We start from the raw sequence: 21,381 nt of genomic DNA, 5'->3' as shown, positions 1-21,381 counted from the left end.
GTAGGCCCAAACAGGAAACAAGATGGCTTCCACAAGTTCAATATCGGCCATCTTAGTAAAGGGTGATTGCAAAAAAAACACAATAACAGCCTCCAGTGGTAAGGAGTGGAAACGCAGCACAATTTGCCAAAGTGAATAATAGCAGCCACTAGTGGCTTATCCGCAGAAGGAGAACAGACTCCTGACACTCCTCTTTTGGTATCTGATAGCTGGTATATGAATTTGTTATTTTATATGTGTTTTATTGCATTTCTGTGTTCTATTGGTAAACTACAGCCATTTATTATCTATTTATTCATATATATTTGTATTGCCCTATTTTCTGGCTGTTTACTATATTACTCTTGTTGACCATTGGTTTATAGGGAGTTGGTTTGGATCTCCACAATCATTTCCATGTGTGGATCTACCGTATGTGTTTTTGTGTGAATTATTTGCTTTTTAATAGCTTTTACGTTTTTGTTTTCTCTGATTGTGTAATTAAGTACTTTATATTTTTGTATTTGCATTGTCTATTATATTTTGGGTTGACTGGTGCCCTTTATACACCACCTTCTTTTGCCTATTGTGAAAGCCTGCATTTTATAACAAAAATCTAATTTCACTTTTTGGGACCCCAGTTAGAACCCAGCACATAGGGCACTAGTCCATCCAATTATCCCTTATCCCTTGTTCTTGTTACGCCATTTACCGATCAAATTAATTATTTTTATATTTTGATAGATTGGACATTTATGAACTCAGAAATACCAAATATGTGTATTTTTTTATTGTTTTATTTTGAATGGGTAAAAAAGTGGGGTGATTTGAACTTTTACAGTTTTTAATTTTTTAAATACTGTTAAAAACTTTTTTTTACACTTTTTACTAGTCTTCATAGGCGACTTGAATTTGCGGTCAGCTGCTTCATCCATGTTATAGGTAGCAGAAAGGCTCACCTGCTATGAACGCCGGCCACAGACCCTCAGCTGTCATGCCAACTTATTGGTGCCCCGCGGTCATGTGAGTAGGGTGGAGTTAGTGACGTGCTTCTGGCGCGATCATGTTAAATGCCCATGTCAGAGATTGACAGCGGCATTTAACATGTTAAAAGCTGAGGGGGGATCGTGATTCCATCCACAGCTGTTAGGGACAAATAACAGCTGATCAAAGCAGCTGTCGTGCGCCAGAAAATATGTGGGCTCAGCACTGAAGCCTGCTTCTAAGTAGGAGATACGACATATGACATATATGTCATATGTTGTGAAGGGGTTAATAAACTTCCTTTCAATACTTTTTATAGCGGTCACCAGGTTTTCCCAATGTAAAATATGGGCGCCACCTTTAAGGTCTCTTTTGCAGTAATCTAGTAAGCTGCATGTACAGTAAGTCCCCAATTCCCTCTGCATAACCCAAAAAAAGCCTTTTATTATACCCACATAAAGTGCGGTCTGTTCCGATGGGCAAGCTGGTCTTGATCTGGCGCCTCCTCTCTTCCCACAGTCGCCATTCTCCTTCCCTGCTTCATATGGATGACGCATCCTACGTTATTCACACAGTGTTCCTGACGCGTTCCTGTGCAGACGCACTTCTCTTTGTCGTGCCAGAGCCAAGTACTGTAGTTTGCATGGGCCGGAAAAGGCCAAAGAGAGCTGATGACTCGTAGGTAAAGCTGGTACATGCACGCTACAGTACTTTGCTCTGTCCTTGGCAGGGAGGAGAGAATTGCGTCCGCACAGGAGCGTGATTGGGGGACACTCTGTTGATGACGTAGGACGTGTCACCCACGTGAAACAAAGCAGAAGGATGAAGTTTGAAGTAAGAGAGGAGGCCCAGCTTCCATCGAGAAGGCGATCATCTTAGCTGGGAACCTAACCTTATGTGATGCCTCTACTGGCTGATAGCCTACAATTATATGGGTAGGTAGGATCCTGTTGTGATTAAAACCGCAATAGACTGATGGGGGAAGTGCTCAGTCAGAGAGTCTAAGTATACAATATCAGATACTGACCGTCACTTCCAAACAGAAAACAGGTGTTTTGGAAGTGGCTTCTCTTAGTATGCACCTGTTTTCTGTTTGGAAGTGGCTTCTCTTAGTATGCACCTGTTTTCTATTTGGAAGTGGCTTCTCTTAGTATGCACCTGTTTTCTGTTTGGAAGTTGCTTCTCTTAGTATGCCCCTGTTTTCTGTTTGGAAGTGGCTTCTCTTAGTATGCCCGTTTTCTGTTTGGAAGTGGCTTCTCTTAGTATGCACCTGTTTTCTGTTTGGAAGTGGCTTCTCTTAGTATGCACCTGTTTTCTATTTGGAAGTGGCTTCTCTTAGTATGCACCTGTTTTCTGTTTGGAAGTGGCTTCTCTTAGTATGTACCTGTTTTCTATTTGGAAGTGGCTTCTCTTAGTATGCACCTGTTTTCTATTTGTAAGTGGCTTCTCTTAGTATGCACCTGTTTTCTGTTTGGAAGTGGCTTCTCTTAGTATGTACCTGTTTTCTGTTTGGAAGTGGCTTCTCTTAGTATGCACCTGTTTTCTGTTTGGAAGTGGCTTCTCTTAGTATGCACCTGTTTTCTGTTTGGAAGTGGCTTCTCTTAGTATGCACCTGTTTTCTATTTGGAAGTTGCTTCTCTTAGTATGCACCTGTTTCTGTTTGGAAGTGGCTTCTCTTAGTATGCACCTGTTTTCTGTTTGGAAGTGGCTTCTCTTAGTATGCCCCTGTTTTCTGTTTGGAAGTGGCTTCTCTTAGTATGCACCTGTTTTCTATTTGGAAGTGGCTTCTCTTAGTATGCACCTGTTTTCTGTTTGGAAGTGGCTTCTCTTAGTATGCACCTGTTTGGAAGTGGCTTCTCTTAGTATGCCCCTGTTTTCTGTTTGGAAGTGGCTTCTCTTAGTATGCACCTGTTTTCTGTTTGGAAGTGGCTTCTCTTAGTATGCACCTGTTTTCTGTTTGGAAGTGGCTTCTCTTAGTTTGCACCTGTTTTCTGTTTGGAAGTGGCTTCTCTTAGTATGCACCTGTTTTCTGATTGGAAGTGGCTACTCTTAGTATGCACCTGTTCACAACTGTTTTCTGTTTGGAAGTGACGCTCAGTCTTTAATATTCTATACAGAGACGCCCATTTGATTGGACTGTGCCATATGGGGGGGATTTTGAAAGTTCTCTTTTCTGCAACTCAGTGGGGATAGGGGACTAACATACAGCTTCCCAAAATGCAGTAAAAGAGGGCTTAAAGGCGCCAACCATAATTTATATTGGGAAAACCTGATAACAAGTTCCCTTTAAAATCCTATATTCTAAAAACATCCTGATGGCCTCATCTTCTAAAAAAGAAGGCGGTACCGATACATTGATTGCCTAATGCTTTTTGGGTCCATGGTAGACACATTTTCTAAGGCCAGCTTCTCCGTTCTCTCTTATGTGCAATGTCTGGTTGATATAAAAGCCGTTCTTGATATGTAGTTGACTTTGATTAGTATTAACAATGGATTTTGCCATCGCGGAGAGCAAATAGTAAATCTGCCGCTACCTCCCATGCATAATTAATATCTACTAATTAGTTTAGGTAAGCTTCGCAGTGTATTTTTGCCTAATTAAAATAAACATCGCTGTGAGAGGGGAATGAACGGAAAGTTCAGTCACACTTCTGTCGTTCTAATCTGATGTAGAAATAATTAATATGTTTCACTGTACCAGAACACTACACAAAAGCCGAGTTGGGGACTGAGAAAATATTTATTGCAATTGAGCTATCACTGTAGTTACTTTAAATATGTTAAACCACCCTGGGTTATGTTTAAGAATTTAATTAATGCTTATGCTATTTAAAGATGCATGCTCTCTGGCAACCTGGAAGCAATAGGGATATTCAGCAGGGGGTATGAAGTTAAATTTAACAATTATAATACTTCCATACAAAACTGTAAAACCACTAAGGAAAAGATTTGGAATAGCCGCTGAAATGCAATAAAAAAAAAATCTATTCGGGGGAAAAAAAAACCCTAAACAATGTACAGTATTTATTAACTTACTGTGCAGATGTAGCAGAGCTGAGATGGTTACCGTAATTACTTTTTTTTATTTGTATAGCAATGATTTTTCCTAATCATGCATTTATGAAGATCAGCATGGAGGGTGGAATAGGTTTTTCAACTTCTTGGAAAATGTCCAATTTATGGCAAATTTGGATGAACTATGGAAGTAAATGACTGATTCAATTGAACACAGTAGTAGAGGAAAGCACTGATGTTTACATTTTGCTCTGCACGTTTAGGCTTTGTTCACACATTGCGTTTTTGCTGCATTTTTCTGCTGCGTTTTTTTTAATGCAAATTTTAAGCTGCGTTTTACAGTAGCAGCAAAGTCTATGAGATTTCAGAAACCTCATGCACACAAAATGTTTTTTTCCTGACTGATTTGGAATACTGCTGCACTTTTTAAAACTGCTGCATGTATCTTCTTTCAGCATTTCTTCAACATTTTTTCACCTATAGAAAGCATTGAGTAACTGCAAAAAGCAGTAAAAACACAGGTATCAGGTTTTACTGCGTTTTTAGTGAAAAAAAGGAGGTACCGCAGTATGTGAAACTCACTTATTTTTGTGATTTTCCCAAGTTTATACCATAGTGTCTTGGTGTTTATAGCAGCTGAGAATGGCGGTTTGGATTAGTATAGTTTAATTAAATTAGTGATGTGTACAAAATAAACATTGGCTGACCAAGGTATGAAATCGAAAATTGCCTGTAGCTGACCAAGGTGTGAGATTGAACATTGGCCGTGGCCAACCAAAGCGTGAAAGTAAACAGTATCCTACAAACTCAATGCTCTGCCAATGTCTTAGGTAAACTACCGTATATAATCGAGTATAAGCCGACCCGAGTATAAGCCGACCCCCCTAATTTTGCCACAAAAAACTGGGAAAACTTATTGACTCGAGTATAAGCCTAGGGTGGAAAATGCAGCAGCTACCGGTGAATTTCAAAAATAAAAATAGATGCTCCATACCATTCATTATGGCCCCATAGATGCTCCATATAAAGCTGTGCAATATATAATGCTCTGCACCGTTCATTATGGCCCCATAGATGTGCCATAGAAAGCTGTGCCCCATATACAATGCTCTGCACTGTTCATTGTTGCCCCATAGATGTGCCATAGAAAGCTGTGCCCCATATATAATGCTCTGCACCGTTCATTGTTGCCCCATAAATGTGCCATAGAAAGCTGTGCCCCACATACAATGCTCTGCACCGTTCATTATTGCCCCATAGATGTGCTATAGAAAGCTGTGCCCCATCTATAATGCTGCTGCTGCAATAAAAAAAAAAAATGACATACTCACCTCTCTTGCTTGCAGCTTCTCAGCGTCCCGTCTCAGCGTCTCTCCGCACTGACTGTTCAGGCAGAGGGCGGCGCGCACACTAGTACGTCATCGCGCCCTCTGACCTGAACAGTCAGAGCAAAAGGACGGGAAGACGGAGCGGCGCCCGGCATGTGGAACGGGGACAGGTAACTATGTAATACTCACCTGCTCCCGGCGTCCCTGGCTCCTTATCCCGGACAGCTGGTCTCCGGGTGCCGCAGCCTCTTCCTCTGTCAGCGGTCACTGTTACTGTCATTAGAGGAATGAATATGCGGCTCCACCCCTATGGGAGTGGAGTCCATATTCATAACTTTAATGAGCGGTCCCACGTGACCGCTGAACAGGGGACGAGCTGCAGCACCGAAGACCGTGGGACGGGCAGGGGGAGCGCCAGGAGCGCCGGGACTAGGTGAGTATGCGACAGTCCTCTCTCCCCCTCACCCACGGACCCCACCGCCGATCATGACTCGAGTATAAGCCGAGAGGGGCACTTTCAGCCCAAAAATTTGGGCTGAAAATCTCGGCTTATACTCGAGTATATACGGTATTCCTAACCAATTCAGCTCCCCTCACTATTACATTTGTAATTGTGTATTTTGTCATAAACTCATGTTAACTTGTTTGTCCAGAGTAGTCACTATTTTATTAGACATAATAATTTGCTCAGATGGCCTGTTTTCCAAAAATGGTTTTACGGTTTCACATATGTCTTGCATTAGTGAGCTGTGTTCATGCTTCTGTGGTGGAAGCAAAGGTGTACTTTGGGTTCCTAAAAAACCCAGCAAAAATACAACAAAAAAATGCAGCAAAACCTGTTTTTTGTTAGACGCTTCTTTACTGCCAAGAGAGCAGGTTTTATCTACAGAAAAAATGTAGCAAAAACACAATGTGTGAACATATACTTAAAGACAATTTTTTTTTCACAAATCAATAGTACACAAAAAATCTGAAACTTTGTAATATTTTTTATTATATAAATCTTTTTTTCTTCTCCTGAACTGCTCCTTTCATTCTCAAAATTCTCAATTCCTGAGTAGAATCTGACTTCAATGACTATGAACTTTCCTATAACTGAGATAAAAATGACAGTTGGTGCTCATACAGTTCTATGGAGAACTGAAACTGTAGGAGAACTTGCAGCATAATGTCTGTCGGCCTCTAGCTCCTCCTTTTCCTTCAACTTTCATAGAAATGTAAAAGCTCCATCTCCTCTCTCAGTGATGGAAGGATATGTCTTCACTAAATACAGATATTGGTCATGAATTGAGAATGAATGATCAGCCCTGTGGCTTTCCTTGAATTGCATGCCCATCTCTCGTATTTCACAAGGAGACATAACACTATATTAAAGAAGAGAACGGAATGTTCATGAGGCCGAAACGTCTTTATTTTTTTTTCCCTCCAGTTAGAAATGTAGTATAGTTCTTCTGATTCTCTATGTTGCTTACCCCATGTGCAGGGCATTGCGGTAGCTTAGGAAGGCATGGTTACAGCCGCTACCATAGTTACAGCCGCTATAGCAATGCCCTGCACATGGGTTAGGCAACATAGCGAATCAGAAGAACTATACTACTTTTATAATTGGAGGTATTGGCTAAAATTATTATTATTACACCTCCTACATAGTAGGATAGGATCTTTGAGATGGAAATACTCCTTTAAGTAAAATGTTTTAGTGCTTCTAATGCTTGACCATTAGAAAATAGCTGGTAAAAGGTAGAGTAAAGATGCCATACAGTGAAGGACATGACCTGGTCCACAGGTGTCTACTTCGATGAAACTAAGGAACGGATTGCTGTATTCATATTTGAATGCTCCATAGTGTGACTTCGGCTGCGCCGGGCATAGCATTATATAATCCACAGCCAACGGTAACACCAATCAAGGCCATCTGTGAAAATCGTGCGTTAGTCCGGTGGTACTGAACATCAGCAGGAGTGCATCCTAAAGTCATCCCGTCAGGGAGACGCTTTGCCCTGACTAATCAGCACAACATGAATGCAGATGGAATTATATAGAATAATAAATCTTTTTAAATTCACATTGTGGGATTATTGTGAAACCCGTATGGCTACTGAGACTCGGCAAAAGCAACAGATGATGATTTGGCTTCAGCTTATCTCATAAAATGTTATTGTTCCTTTATTAAATATTTAATTTCAATATATTTGATGAAAATAGTATTTCTTTATTTCTTGTTTCTGTCCTGTTTATCTTATGGAGTCTAACAACTGGAAACATGGAAATCATGGAAGTAAAATAATTTTTATCAGATGTCAGTGGGATTTATTACTAACAGAGCCAATGACAGTCATTAGACAGAGATATAGATATATACAGGTGCATCTCACAAAATTAGAATATCATCAAAAAGTTAACTTATTTCAGTTCTTCAATACAAAAAGTGAAACTCATATATAGAGTCATTATGAACAGAGTGATCTATTTCGAGTGTTTATTTCTGTTAATGTTGATGATTATGGCTTACAGCCAATGAAAACCCAAAAGTCATATTCTCTGTAAATTAGAATAATTAACAAAAAACAACTGCAAAGGTTTTCTAAGCATTTAAAAGGTTCCTTAGGCTGTTTCAGTACAGTTTCTTACAGCCAATGAAAACACAAAAGTCATTATCTCAGTAAATTAGAATACTTTATAACACCAGCTTGAAAAAAATATTTTACAATCAAAAATGTTGGCATACTGTAATTGCATGTTCAGTAAATGTTGTCTCTCATATTCTCATATTCCTCTTTACAATACCCCATACTGTAGATTCTCTATGGGGATAAGGTCAGGCAAGTTTGCTGGCCAATCAAGCACAGTGATACTGTTGCTTGTAAACCAGGTATTGTTTTTTTTGGCAGTATGGACAGGTGCTAAGTCCTGCTGGAGAATGAAATTTCCAACTCCAAAAAGCTTGTCGGCTGAGGGAAGCATGAAGTGCTCCAAAATTTCCTGGTAGACGGCTGTGCTGACTTTGGTCTCACCTCTTGAGATACGTAAGACAGAGCCCAGCCCGACATCTGATGCATCTGTCTGGACAACAAACTCCTTGGAGAAATCTGGTGCCACCAGCACGGCTGTTTACCCAGGGCTAGCTTCAGTTCTTGGGAGGCCATCTCAGCTTCTGGACACCGCTTAGCCATAGCCAACTTTGTCCACTTAAGGAGGTCCATCAGAGAGGCAGCTACCATGGCGAAGTTCTATATAAACCAACGGTAATAGCCCACAATGCCCAGGAACGCCGTGACCTGCTTCTTTGAGAGGGGTTATAGCCAACTCTGGATTGCCTCAACTTTATTTATTTGGGGCTTTGACATAAAAGGGGTCCCTTGGTCCATCAGAATCTCTTTAGGCAAACCCGTTCTAGAGAAGGTATGGACCAACTCTTGGGTGATACACTTGGTGGAGGAGTTATGGAATGGCCTATGGGTATCGCGTAGAACAATCCAGTACCACCAAGATGTACCGATGCCCTCTGGCGGACTTGACCAGGTCTCACTAGATCCATGGCTATGCGATTAAATGGCACCTCAATAATAAGCAATGTCACTAAGGGGCTAGGAAAATGGGCCACTGGGGAGGTCAGCTGGCAGGTGGGACATGACCAACAATAGTTTAAGATTTCTCTGTGACAACTGGGCCAATAGAACCTCTGGAGGATCTATTCCTGGGTTTTTTCTATGCCCAGGTGACCACCTAACATATGTGTATGGGCCGTGCTTAACACCCTGCGTCTGTATGGCACTGGCACCAGTCACTGCTCAATTACCTCCCCTCTCAGCTGGGTGACCCGGTATAGTAACTCCCCATTTACTGCAAAGTATGGGTAAAGGGTGTCAGCCCCCGGCTCATGAGCAACACCATTAGGTACCATCACAATATCAAAAGCCTCTTTTAGAGTTAAATCCCTGAGTTGGGCGGTTTCAAAGTTTCCCCCGTACACCTGCAGCTCAGGGATGTTAGCCTCTGGGGATGTATCCTGATCTCATCACCAATAGGCACACAAAAAGCCGTCAGCTGTGGCCTGCAACAAGGTTTCTTTGGGAGGGACCTGGCTTTTGTCTGGGCAAACAGGCGTAGTTCCTTTCCCCCACAAGTCCCAAAATAATGCAAAGTCCCACCCTATTATAATAGAGTGCAATAGGTCTTTAACTACACCACCACATGGAACTCAATACCACAGCTTTTGTCCATGACTACATGGGCCACAGGGTAATTCTTAGCATCCCCATGGATACAGCGGACGCCCACCATCTTTCCAGGAACCAACCGATGAGGTACTGTAGCCCTCACTAGGGTTACCAAACTACCGGAGTCCAACAGGCCAGTCATTTGCACTCCGTTCACTGATATGGGACACGCCTACGATCCCTCGCCTGGTTGAGGGACAGGACTGCAGGCAGGATATGCAAAATATGAGCAGCGCTGTTCTACGCTGCAGTCCTTTGTCTCAGTAGTCATGGGTCAACAGGCAGCTATGTGTGCTGGGGTATGACACCTCCAACAAATTACACTATGGGATGGAGCCATGGACAAAAACTCAGATGCCTCCTGGGCTCTTGGACGCCCCCTAGATGTGGCTCTAGTTTCCCTTTTTTGGGACCCCCTTTGGAAACCCAAATATGGAGATGCTAAGTCCCTTTGCTTCTTCAAGGAGCTCTTGACCACCTGGCACCTTTTTATCACATCCACCGGTTCATCAGCATTCTGGGGATCTCCCTGGATTACCCAGGATTGCAACAGCCATGGAAGGGAATGTATGAACCTGTCCATGATGACCCTCTCCACCATCTATGCTGGGGAGGAAGATTCAGGTTGTGACCATTTTTGAACCAGGTGTAGATGGTCAAACATTTGGGACCGGAGAAGTTTGTCACCGCAATACGCCCAGTGGTGCACCCGCTGCACCCTGACAGTCAGAATCACTCCTAAGTGTGCCTCCCACGAACCGCCTCTGCAAGGAGTTCCATTTGTCGCGTGAGCGCCTCCTGTTGCTGTTGCCTTTATTGGAGTGGTTTTGCCAACAGCTTATTCGTTTCATGTTGCGCCATTTGCTGCTGTTGAATGGCCATCTGTTGTTGCTGTTGCACCTTGATCAAATGCTTCACAAGCTCCTTCATGCTGTCGGACATTTCGTGCTGGATGGCGAATTTTACCCAGGACATACAGTTTGTCCACAGCCGCTATGCGTTTTCCTGGATCGCTGCCCGCATTCTCTGCCAATTGTAGGGATTTGTACTCACTCAGCTGTGGTTGAGCTAGGCACAGGAAGCGGTATTGCTGAAATGTCCAGACAAGTTTATTTAAACTTCATAAACCGCTCAGGGTAGCAAACAAAAGAACAGCCTTTTCCAGCACAAGGTGCTAAACACAAGGTAAAAAGCCAAACAATACAACGGGTCCGGATAGCATCTGGTTCTTTAGGTCTTAGAACAGACCAACACACAGGAAATTCACACATCTGCAGGTAAGGACACTAAATGAGACACTCAGTCTCCATTTTATCTGCCAAACCACACCCCTGGAGTAGGGATATGAGAGAAGTCATTCCCACCCATCTCTTATCACTGTTCGCAAAACCCGTCCCTGGAATGGCCCATGAACTCTCCGCACTATATGTGCTGAAGAATGCTTCCGAGCTCACATCACCGCAGCTAATAACCACGATGACACATATCTACCTCAACTGACCTGTCTGGTGGCCATCTTACAATAGATAGATGATAGATACATAGATGATAGAGAGATAAAGATAGATGATAGATAGGCAGATATAGATAGATGATAGATAGATAGATAGATAGATAGATAGGGATAGATAGATGATAGATAGATAGATAGATAGATAGATAGATAGATAGATAGATAGATAGATAGATAGGGATAGATAGATAGATAGATAGATAGATAGATAGATAGAGATAGATAGATAATAGATACATACATAATAGAAAGATACAGTAGATAGATACTATAGATAGATAAATAAATAAATACATAGATACATAGATAGCTAGATAGATGATAGATATTAGAAGATGATAGAACTACACAATGAGCCAATTCTCCATAAGACAACTAATTGTTGCGGTGAGACAGGCGATGCAATGGTGCGCTCCTGGCTCGTATCTCAGCCCAGGCTAAGAGAGAATGTTTCTGCACCGGAGGTGATTAAGTGATGATTTTGGTCAAGAGAGCCGTTAAATCCATTGTAAAATTGTTTTAAGGCCTCATTAGGTGCCAGACAAGTGAAAGACGGCAGGAGGGACTGTTATAAAAGGAGATAGAGAGGCTGAGGCAAAGGAGAGTAAAATCGGGATGGTTTTCATCATCACTTACAGAATTACCCGGTAATAATGGAGGCAATGAGCGTGTTATATGAGACACATTAAACATGCCGCCAGGTGATCGATTTGTTGCCCTCAAACAAACTTAGGAGGAAAACTTAGATAATTATGGTGTGATCTGAGGACTATCCCTACACTGAGGGACTCCCATGTACAGAGAGAAAAAAAAAAGGTAAAAAAATATGGAAAAGATGGGAAAGCTGGTACTAAACATAAATCTACAAGACATATACCTTAGGTTACATTACATTTCTTGAGAGCCATGGTAATTAGTCTCGCTGTTATAGGTGTGTACAGGATAATCCATGTTATGGGCTCACGTCTGTTCTCCGGAGGACGTAATAATTGGTTTAAAATAATCAGAAAAGATAAATATCACACAAGCATCAGCACATTATAAGAGCGCATTTACAGAATTCTTCGGGGAACTTAGCAGAAGTTAAAGAGGAGGTGTTCTGCTTTATTAAGTGTTGGAGGGGTATTGATAACTACTTCCAGCAATGTGTAGAGATAATAATATATTATTAATGTTTACTAAGACGATCATTATCCGCCACGTGCTAGTTGGGAAATTGCTGCTATTGATGGGGTAAAAGTCATAAAACACTGTATATAGATTATCTCATATATAGATGCAAATAAAGAGAATTTCCAGCTGACATTGTCAAATTCCAAGAGCCATAACTTTTTAATTTTTCACTCAACACAGCCATATAGGGGATGTTTTTCTTTTGTTTTTTTGCTTGATGAGTTGCAGTTTTGAATGACACTGTTTACTATACCATACAAAGTACTTAAAAAAAAAAGAAAAAAAAAGTGTGAGGTCACATGGTGAAAAATATGCATTTCCAATATTGTTTTTGGGATGCATTTTCACAGCATTCATTGTGCAGTAAAAATTACCGAAACCTTAATTTTGCAGGCCAGTACAATTAAAGTGGTGCTAAATTAAATTGTTTTTCAGATTTGACGCTTTAGGGGACTTTAAAGAAACACTCCCATCACACTTTTTCCTCCTAATATATTGCAATCATCATATTATATAGCACTGTGTACTTACAATTGCTTATTTTGCCTTTCTACTTAGTTATTTATTCTCTTTTCTCTGCTCTATGTAGAAACAGGAAGTTTCTTGTCCCTACAAAATTCATTCTCCTCTTCAACTCCTGACCCAGCTGCTCCCTCCTCCCACTGCCAGGGTCTTCAGTGATGGCTCATACAGGGAAAATTGACCTGCTGCTTCTATAGAGAGCTTAAAAGGATGCAGTTAGTTAGTTTTTATTCATGAGATGTCATAGACTTAATGGAATAGAGGATAATTATCTGGGTAGAAAGGCAAAATGAGCAATTGTAAGTGCACAATGCTATATAATATGATGACTGCAAAATGTTAAGTGGATAAAAATTTTGATGAAAGTGCTTCTTTACCGCTGTACAATGTAGCATTGCAACACGTTGTCAATGTACCCATGAGCCTAGCTGTGACGCGGGCCTTTAGTAGGCCCCTGGCTGCATTGGGAACACTATTGGAACACCACAATCACATCGCAGTTTATTGATAGGCAAGTAAATATACCCCCCACCCCTATCTCTGCCATTAGAGATGATGCTGGACTGTATAACACAGCAGGCATCCACTGTATGTGAAGTAGTACTTGGATGGTGGGTGTCAAGAAGAGGTTAAGTTGGTTTAGGTTATTTAAAATATTTTTTTAATGCACTTTCATGAAATTATTCCTGTTTCCACGCATCGTCATAGCCATGTGTGAAGAGGCTTGCTGGCTAACTCATCTTAATATCCAAGCCAGACCCCTTCTTTGTCTCAAGTAAATAAAAATAACAGCATGGTAGAGGATGGCATACTTCTTTCAGCCGTTTCGAACTGAGCAGGCGCTTCTTCCTGGTCCCAAGTACTGCCCAGGTAGCACACCTGTTTGCAAGCCATATTTTTATTTTTTTCGTACTATTGCTTTTCATATGGATGGGTGTGGTTTTCCCCCGACCAGTGAAATAACAGGTGTGCTACCTGGGCAGTACTTGGAACCAGGAAGAAGCATCTGATTGGTGCGAAACGACTGTTTCCAAACAAAGAAGTTTGCCATCCACTACCATGGTGTTATTTTTATTATAAACACTATAAATGTTATGCCATTTTTTCTCTACAATACATAATATAACACATCTAAAAGTATTTTTTGCAAATGGACAAGATCAAACATATACTGTATGTAGTAGAAACTGAAAAGATAGTTAAGCAGTGCTCTGTGATACTGTAACCTGCTTCTTTGCTGGTAATAGATGACCAATTTAGCAGATCTTCTGCCCGAAAATTGAAGTTTGACATTAGCACCACAACAAAAGGAAAAGAAAACTTACTTTTTGTAACGACACCTTCGAGCCGGATGATATTTGGATGATCAAATTGTCCCATGATACTGGCTTCTCGGAGAAAATCTCGTCGCTGCCTGTCCATGTAACCTCCTTTTAAAGTTTTAATAGCCACAGGGATTTCTTTCTTTGCAGGCGTCTTCAATCTTCCGCTGCATACCTCTCCAAACTCCCCTAAAATGATAACTTTGTATTAATACAGATACCACAAACATTGCGTATGCTACGTGTACAGGATACAATTTAAAAAAAACCAAATATATTATAGATATTTATCTATTATATACACAGTAATGTGCAAATGTTTTAGGCAGATGTGGATACAATGCTGCAAAACAGTAATGCTTTCTAATATAGAAGCGTTAATAGTTTATTTTTAGCAATTAATAAAATGCAAAGTAAATATTAACTAATTAGAAATCTGGATCAAATCAATATTTGGTGTGAGCACCCTTTGTATCCAAAACAGCATCAAACCATCAGTTCTTGAAGCACACAGTTTTTGAAAGAACTCAGCATTGTGGTTGTTCTAAACATATTCCAAATATACAGTATATGCCATGCACTGTATTGACATTGAGAACACTAGTAGCTTGCAGTACTAACCACCAGCCACAGGAACCGCTGCTTCCCTTATTTGGAGTAAGCAGCGTAGATGAAAGCCCCGGGAGCCGGCACCAGTGACGCACTTAGAGGGCCATCCCACAACTTAGCGGTGGTATCACACATCGGTTGGTGAATCCCTACTTTCCTCTCGACCAGTCGGTCGGACAGACGTAATTTCGCATCATTACAGAACCAGGTTGGTAAGTCCTGAGTTCAGGACCACCGCAGTGATCATGGTGGGAGTGCTGGCTAGCGTGTACACAAACATAGTATGGTGCAAAACTTCGTTAGGCAGTTATAGGCACCGGATTGTGTCAGTGGCCAAAATACTCAGATCTCGGAGCTAATCATATATAAAAGGACCACAGCTGTGGGAAAGTGTTCACAACTCCATATTGAACATTTCATAGGTGGAGGTGGGAGCAAAGGGAGATTTTTTGTTAAGTTTGTGAACTGGTATGCTGCACCACCAATAGATCATCTTTGACATCCAATTGATTACTCCTATATCTTTAATAAACTTCTCAGCTATCGTATTAGGCGGGGGGTACTGTTACGCTGGAATCACACACAAAGTAATTTCTCCATCTCCTCCATTGTCGACATCAGCCATAATCGCACTGCACTGGGATGACATCCAAGTCCAGTCTGATGTTTCACATACCCATAGACTTGTATGGGTGTGTGCAATCCAATTCGGCAGTATAAAATAATCGCAGATCTGAGAGTGGCTCATAGAATAACACTGGGCCGAGTGCTATGTGATGTTTGATCTCATAGCACTCGCCGTGTCATACACTCATGTGAGTGAGCTCTTTGGTAAATTATAGCAACGTAGTGACTACACCTGAGTTTACTGAGTTGTGCAGCACTGTGGACCTTGCCAAGATTGACTGGGTGTATGTGAATCTGTTTGGGCTATTTCTCTTGTTACTGGAAGAGCGTTTATCCAAGTTGGTTAGTAAAAAGTTCATCTGGCAAACTTGGTGTTAGGCCTTTTTCCTTGTTCACAGTTTCACTGTATTCTGGGGAGCCCACCCAGGTACACTGTCTACAACAGCACAAAGTCTTCTAGACATAGAATGAACACATTTGTCACGCTCGCGCCCAGTCTGGTAGGCACAGGTGTGCGGGGGTGCGGCCCCACTGGACCACAGACCAAACTTCCCTGGAAGGGGCGTAACTAAGTAGCTTCCTAGGTGTTCGCTGGAGCCTCCAATGGTGAGGTCAGACTTGTGCAATAGGAAGCTACCAGGTACCACTCCAGGGTGGTGTCTGGCTGTGGATGCTGATCCCACCGGGGAACGGAACATAGACAGGCAAGTGGGCACGGCTGGCACTCTGGCAGACAGGCGGGCACAGCTGGGACACAGGTAGGCAGACGGGTACAACAGAGACACTGGCAGGCGGACATGGCTGGCTCTCTGGTAGGCAGGCAGGTACGGCTGGCTTTCTGGAAGGACAGGTGGAAAAGACTGGTACACTGGAAAAACCGGTAGGGACCGGTCTGCAGGCAGGTATGTAGAACAGGTAAGAACCTGTTCAGACAGGAGGACTAAATAATAGGTAGAGAAAGACTGCAAGAGCGGATGCAGAGCGAAAGCACAGGAGCTAGAGCCAAGAACAGAAACGCAGGAGGCGGAGCCAAGAACAGGAGGTGGAGCCAAGTGCAGAAACACAGGAGGCGGAGCCAAGAGCTGGAGGTGGAGCCAAGTGCAGAAACGCAAGAGGCGGAGCCAAGAGCAGGAGGCAGAGCCAAGTGCAGAAACGCAGGAGGCGGAGCCAAGAGCTGGAGGTGGAGCCAAGTGCAGAAATGCAGGAGGCGGAGCCAAGAGCTGGAGGTGGAGCCAAGTAGAACTGCAAGGAGCGGAGCAAAGCAGAACCACAAGAAGCGAAGCCGCAGAGCGAGAGCTGAGTGGAGCCGCAGAGCAGGGCCACAGACTGCACAGCAAAGTCAGAGTACAGAGCAAAGCCACAGAGTGCAGAGCTGAGAGCAGAGGAAAAACACAGAGTGCAGGGCAAGATCACAGAATGCAGAGCAAGGAGCAAAGCAAGGCACAGAGTACTCACAGCAGAAAAAGCAAACCAAGACAGGGATATAAACGGACACAGGAACGGGACTAGACTAAGACAGAGTCAGGAACGAGACTAGGCACAGAGACATAGAGACATGGACACAAGCCAGGGTACGACGCCCCTCTGGGTGGCGGACATAGGCCAGGGTACGAAGCCCCGCTGGGTGGCTACACAGAAAACAGACCAGGGTACAACGCTCTCCTGGGTGGCGGACATGAGAGTAAGCGAGACAGGGCCTGGCACCTCAGCAGCTAAGAACTGACTGAGGGAGTAAGTTGCACAGGCCCCCACCAATGGGTGGGGATGTCTTAAATACAGGAAGCCTCATGGCGATTGGCCAAGGACACCTTAGCAAGGTGCACACAGTCTCTATAAGAAACAGGAGTTGCCGGCGCCGCCCCCCTATGCACACAGACAGAGCATGCACAGAGCAAACAGCAGACAAGAGGCACACAGCATGGAGCTGGCAGCAGAGAGAAGTCACAAGGCCCAGAGAAGTAAGTGAGTTTGAGTGTAAAGCAGGTGGGGGATGGGAGGCCATGCAGTGATGCCAGCAGAGTTGTTACAACATTGGTGACATATTGTGACAGCTTTCTTTTTCCATTCTTCAAAACAACCTACTTTAAGGCCCTGGATGCAGAATGGAGAGTGATGGTCAACTTGTCTCTTCAGAATTCCCCATAGGTGTTTAGCTGGGTTCAGATCAGGAGACACTTGGTCACTGAATCAATTTCACCATAATCTTCTTCAGAAATGCGACAGATGTGTCTTTTCGATCATGTTGGAAAACTGCACGCCTACCAAGGGCACGGAGTGATGGTAGCATCTTCTCTTTCAATATTGAGCAGTGCATTTGTGAATTGATGATACCATTGTAGGGGATGTGGGGTACATGTAATATTCCACCCCCTTGTCCTGTGATAAAGTTATTATTGCTGCTATGTGTCTAATGTTTATAATGTTATATTGCTTGTACTTCTTAAATAGGGAAAGTGTAGTATTGGAGTTTGGACACTAGATGGGGTACACTAATGTGCATAGCTATGATAGGAAGGGTCAGCTGCAGTTAAGACAGGGAGGACTTCCTGATTATAGACAGAAGGGCCCGGGCACCCGAAAAGTCCACACATGCTTAAGTGCCCAGGATAATAGCAGCTACCATGCAACATTCTTTTATTAAGAGAAAGAGCCCAGCCATCCACAGCATTGGGCCAGAACAGCAGAGGCCAGTAAAGCAGCAGGAAAGGAGAAAGACAAGACAGTATTGGGGGGCACACATAGCCCTAGAATGTGGCAGCTCATAGCTTGGGCGGATGCCCTCAGTACCGGGGCAAAACAGTTGAGGGGGAGCTTCCAGAAGCAGCAAGCCTGAAACTGAAGCACAGTACTGAAGGGCAGGTCACTCGCCAGGTGGCAACTAGATGGCGAAGCAGACTAAGGAAGGCCTAACCGTAGCAGAGCTGAATTGGGAGGACACTGAGGAACTGTGCGGCACGGTCCGACCATGGTATGTGTTCTTTGACAGGAAGGAAGGTGCAGGGAAAGAAGATGAGATGTGTAATGTGAATTCTGTTGTAAATGTTGTGAAGAATCTGGATGTGCTGTGTAAAGCTAACAGTAAAGTTGTTTATTTGAAAGTTGAAAAGGACTGTGTCTCAATCTTTATTACACTGACTGTTGGGAACCCACGGCAAAACAAAGGTGACCCTGACGGCACAGATAATGGAGCCACAGGTACACGAAGTAATGGACAATGTTTTCATGCATTGGGAGACCCAGGCACTGATGTACCAGAGTGTTCGGCCATGAATATGGCCCCGGGCCATCCTCGTACACCATCAATGAAATGTAGCTCCCGACACCAGAAGCAGTCATGCAGACCCACATAAGGACACTGCCAATACAATGTTTCACTATAGGCACCATGCATTTTTCTAAATTTATTTTTCTTGGTGCCTAAAGTGAAACATTTTGTTATCTTACAGAGCATCTCTTATATACTGATAACTAGGGTTGAGCGACTTTTGCTTTTTTAGGATCGAGTTGGGTTTTGTGAAACCCGACCTTCTCAAAAGTCGGATCGTGTGAAATCGGCCGATTCTACTGTAAAGTCGGGTTCCGGTCCCGGAACACGAAACCCAATCTCTCTCTCTCTCTCTCTCTCCTCTCTCTCTCTCTCTCTCTCTCTCTCTCCTCCGTGCATATATTGTATTTGACTCCGGAAATCACTGCAGCCCAAACGGTAATATGGCTCTATGACGCCGTAGAAACCGGGCCGGAACCTATGTCATCACGCTGCCCACAATTAATTGGGTGAAAAAATGGCGGGGAAGGCGTCATTCAAAACGCGACTTTGGCGCCAAGATCGCGTACCGCATGGCCGACCCCACGCTGGGATCGGGTCGGGTTTCATGAGACGCCGACTTTGCCAAAAGTCGGCGACTTATGAAAATGACCAATCCGTTTCGCTCAACCCTACTGATAACGATTAGGGTTGAGCGAAACGGATCGGTCATTTTCATAAGTCGCCGACTTTTGGCAAAGTCGGCGTCTCATGAAACCCGACCCGATCCCAGCGTGGGGTCGGCCATGCGGTACGCGATCTTGGCGCCAAAGTCGCGTTTTGAATGACGCCTTCCCCGCCATTTTTTCAGCCAATTAATTGTGGGCAGCGTGATGACATAGGTTCCGGCCCGGTTTCTACGGCGTCATAGAGCCATATTACCGTTTGGGCTGCAGTGATTTCCGGAGTCAAATACAATATATGCACGGAGGAGAGAGAGAGAGAGAGAGAGAGAGAGAGAGAGAGAGAGAGATATGAATGCACATTGACTTGCATTGGGTTTCATGTTCCGGGACCGGAACCCGACTTTACAGTAGAATCGGCCGATTTCACATGATCCGACTTTTGAGAAGGTCGGGTTTCACAAAACCCAACTCCATCCTAAAAAAGCAAAAGTCGCTCAACCCTAATAACGATTATTATTAACCTTTAATTTTGGTTTTGCTGGTAATTTTGGTATGAATCTTAGATATTTACACATGCATGATTTGAATGAGAAAAATCTCCAGCAGAAAACAGCACTAACTAATTAGATGAGATGTCAGCAATTCTAATCCCTGGGAGACCTGGAGTTAGACGGTCACATCAGCTACTGCATCGCACTCTTTTTTAGAGATGGTGTGATTCATGTCCTATTTTAAATGGACTGCCTTTCCTTCGGTGCTGAAAGGGTTAAGGACTCTTTTCATGCTGGCTGAGACCAGGCAGCATGGTTGTTCTCAGCTGCAACTGCATATCACTTACTCAATCTATATATACTGGCTCTGGGCATTTAGTCCCTGCTGGTGAAAGATTCATCTTCCTATGCTGAGTGCTAAAGCTAAGTGGTTGTTGTAGTAGATATCTGTAATTTGCTGTAGTATGTGTATGTTTATCTCCTGGTCCCTATTCCCATTTAGTTTATTGCTCCCTGCCCCTATCCTCCTCCCTATTGTTGGTTTGTGCTTTTGAATGATAGAAGTTTTCTGTTATCCCTGTTTTCTCTTTGTGTATTGTTTATCTTACATTTCTGTCACATGACTCATGGGGTGGGGGAGGAGACAGATTAGGGTTTAGCAGGAGCATAGCAAGCTTGGAGACCCAGGCCTCTTTACCTTCAAGAGTACCTCCAGGACAGGGTTATTTAGAATCCCAGCTCCAGGGACAGTTTGAGGCCCCTCTCCCTTACCGAATATCGTCACAGTGTGAAAGCTACATGATCACCACTTGTTTATGCAGAATTTTCATTTTCTGTGAAAAAGTCTGCATTGAACCTAATTCTTGGGAATGTATCAATAGAGCTCAACTGTTGTTCTTAGCATAAGATGCTCTGAATGAGTGTTCAGTCATATCAGCAACATTTAGTTTGAAATATAAAAAAATAAATCAAATGCTTGTGAAAAGACATACTAGTGGAACCTTCTACTCAAGTGAGAAAACTACAGTCCTAAAGGAACAAAAATCAAATAAATATTCTAAGAGTTTATACAAGCAATTGATCAGCGGGTTGGTGAAGGTGATAATCAGATAACACTTCATGCTAAGAATACTAACATTATATTTAGTTAGTTATAGATTGTTGAAATCTGCTAGTATCCCATTGTCTAGAATATTTCCACAGTGTTTTTTTTTTTAAACTGGTGCAGACATCACGTTTTCCCAGGTGAAGCCATTTCATGAAACGCTACCAATCGTCTTCCTGAAGTGGTCACCTTTGAGAGCAATTTTTTTATGCATCTTTTTTAGTTTAAAAAAGAAATGGATAATTAAGAGGTAAATTTAAGGCCAAATTCACATTGCCAAAATATAGCTGCATATCAGGTAATATATTAACCCCTTCTTCATGTAAGTAATCGGCCGAGTCCCTGCCTTTGATACGGGCTCACACTTGGAGCCTGCATCTTTCTCCGCACTTGATGGCTAGTTTCATCAGCCATTAAGTGCCTCTAACTAACTGTTAACCAGTTACATGCTGCTGTGAATCACTGAAACATTTAACACACAAATATTATCCACTGGCGAGCCCATCACGTTATCGCGGGTGCCGATAGGTTGTCATGACAGTACAACTCAGTCCGCCAAAAAT

General features: G+C 42.9%; 1 protein-coding gene across 2 annotated transcripts in view; it reads right to left on the bottom strand.

Annotated features, from left to right (window-relative positions):
* EPHA6 (EPH receptor A6) overlaps positions 1-21,381 on the bottom strand; it is a 1,167,010-nt gene that overhangs the window by 222,071 nt on the left and 923,558 nt on the right. For both annotated transcript variants that reach the window (XM_077294107.1, XM_077294108.1), the window contains one exon: positions 14,060-14,245. In XM_077294107.1, the coding sequence (XP_077150222.1) occupies positions 14,060-14,245 (186 nt within the window). The remainder of the gene's footprint in view (positions 1-14,059; positions 14,246-21,381) is intronic.

This window comes from Ranitomeya variabilis, chromosome 3, assembly GCF_051348905.1.
Source record: "Ranitomeya variabilis isolate aRanVar5 chromosome 3, aRanVar5.hap1, whole genome shotgun sequence".
Taxonomy (NCBI): domain Eukaryota; kingdom Metazoa; phylum Chordata; class Amphibia; order Anura; family Dendrobatidae; genus Ranitomeya; species Ranitomeya variabilis.
Note: the sequence above shows the minus strand (reverse complement) of the source record. Positions and strands in the feature narration are given on the sequence as shown.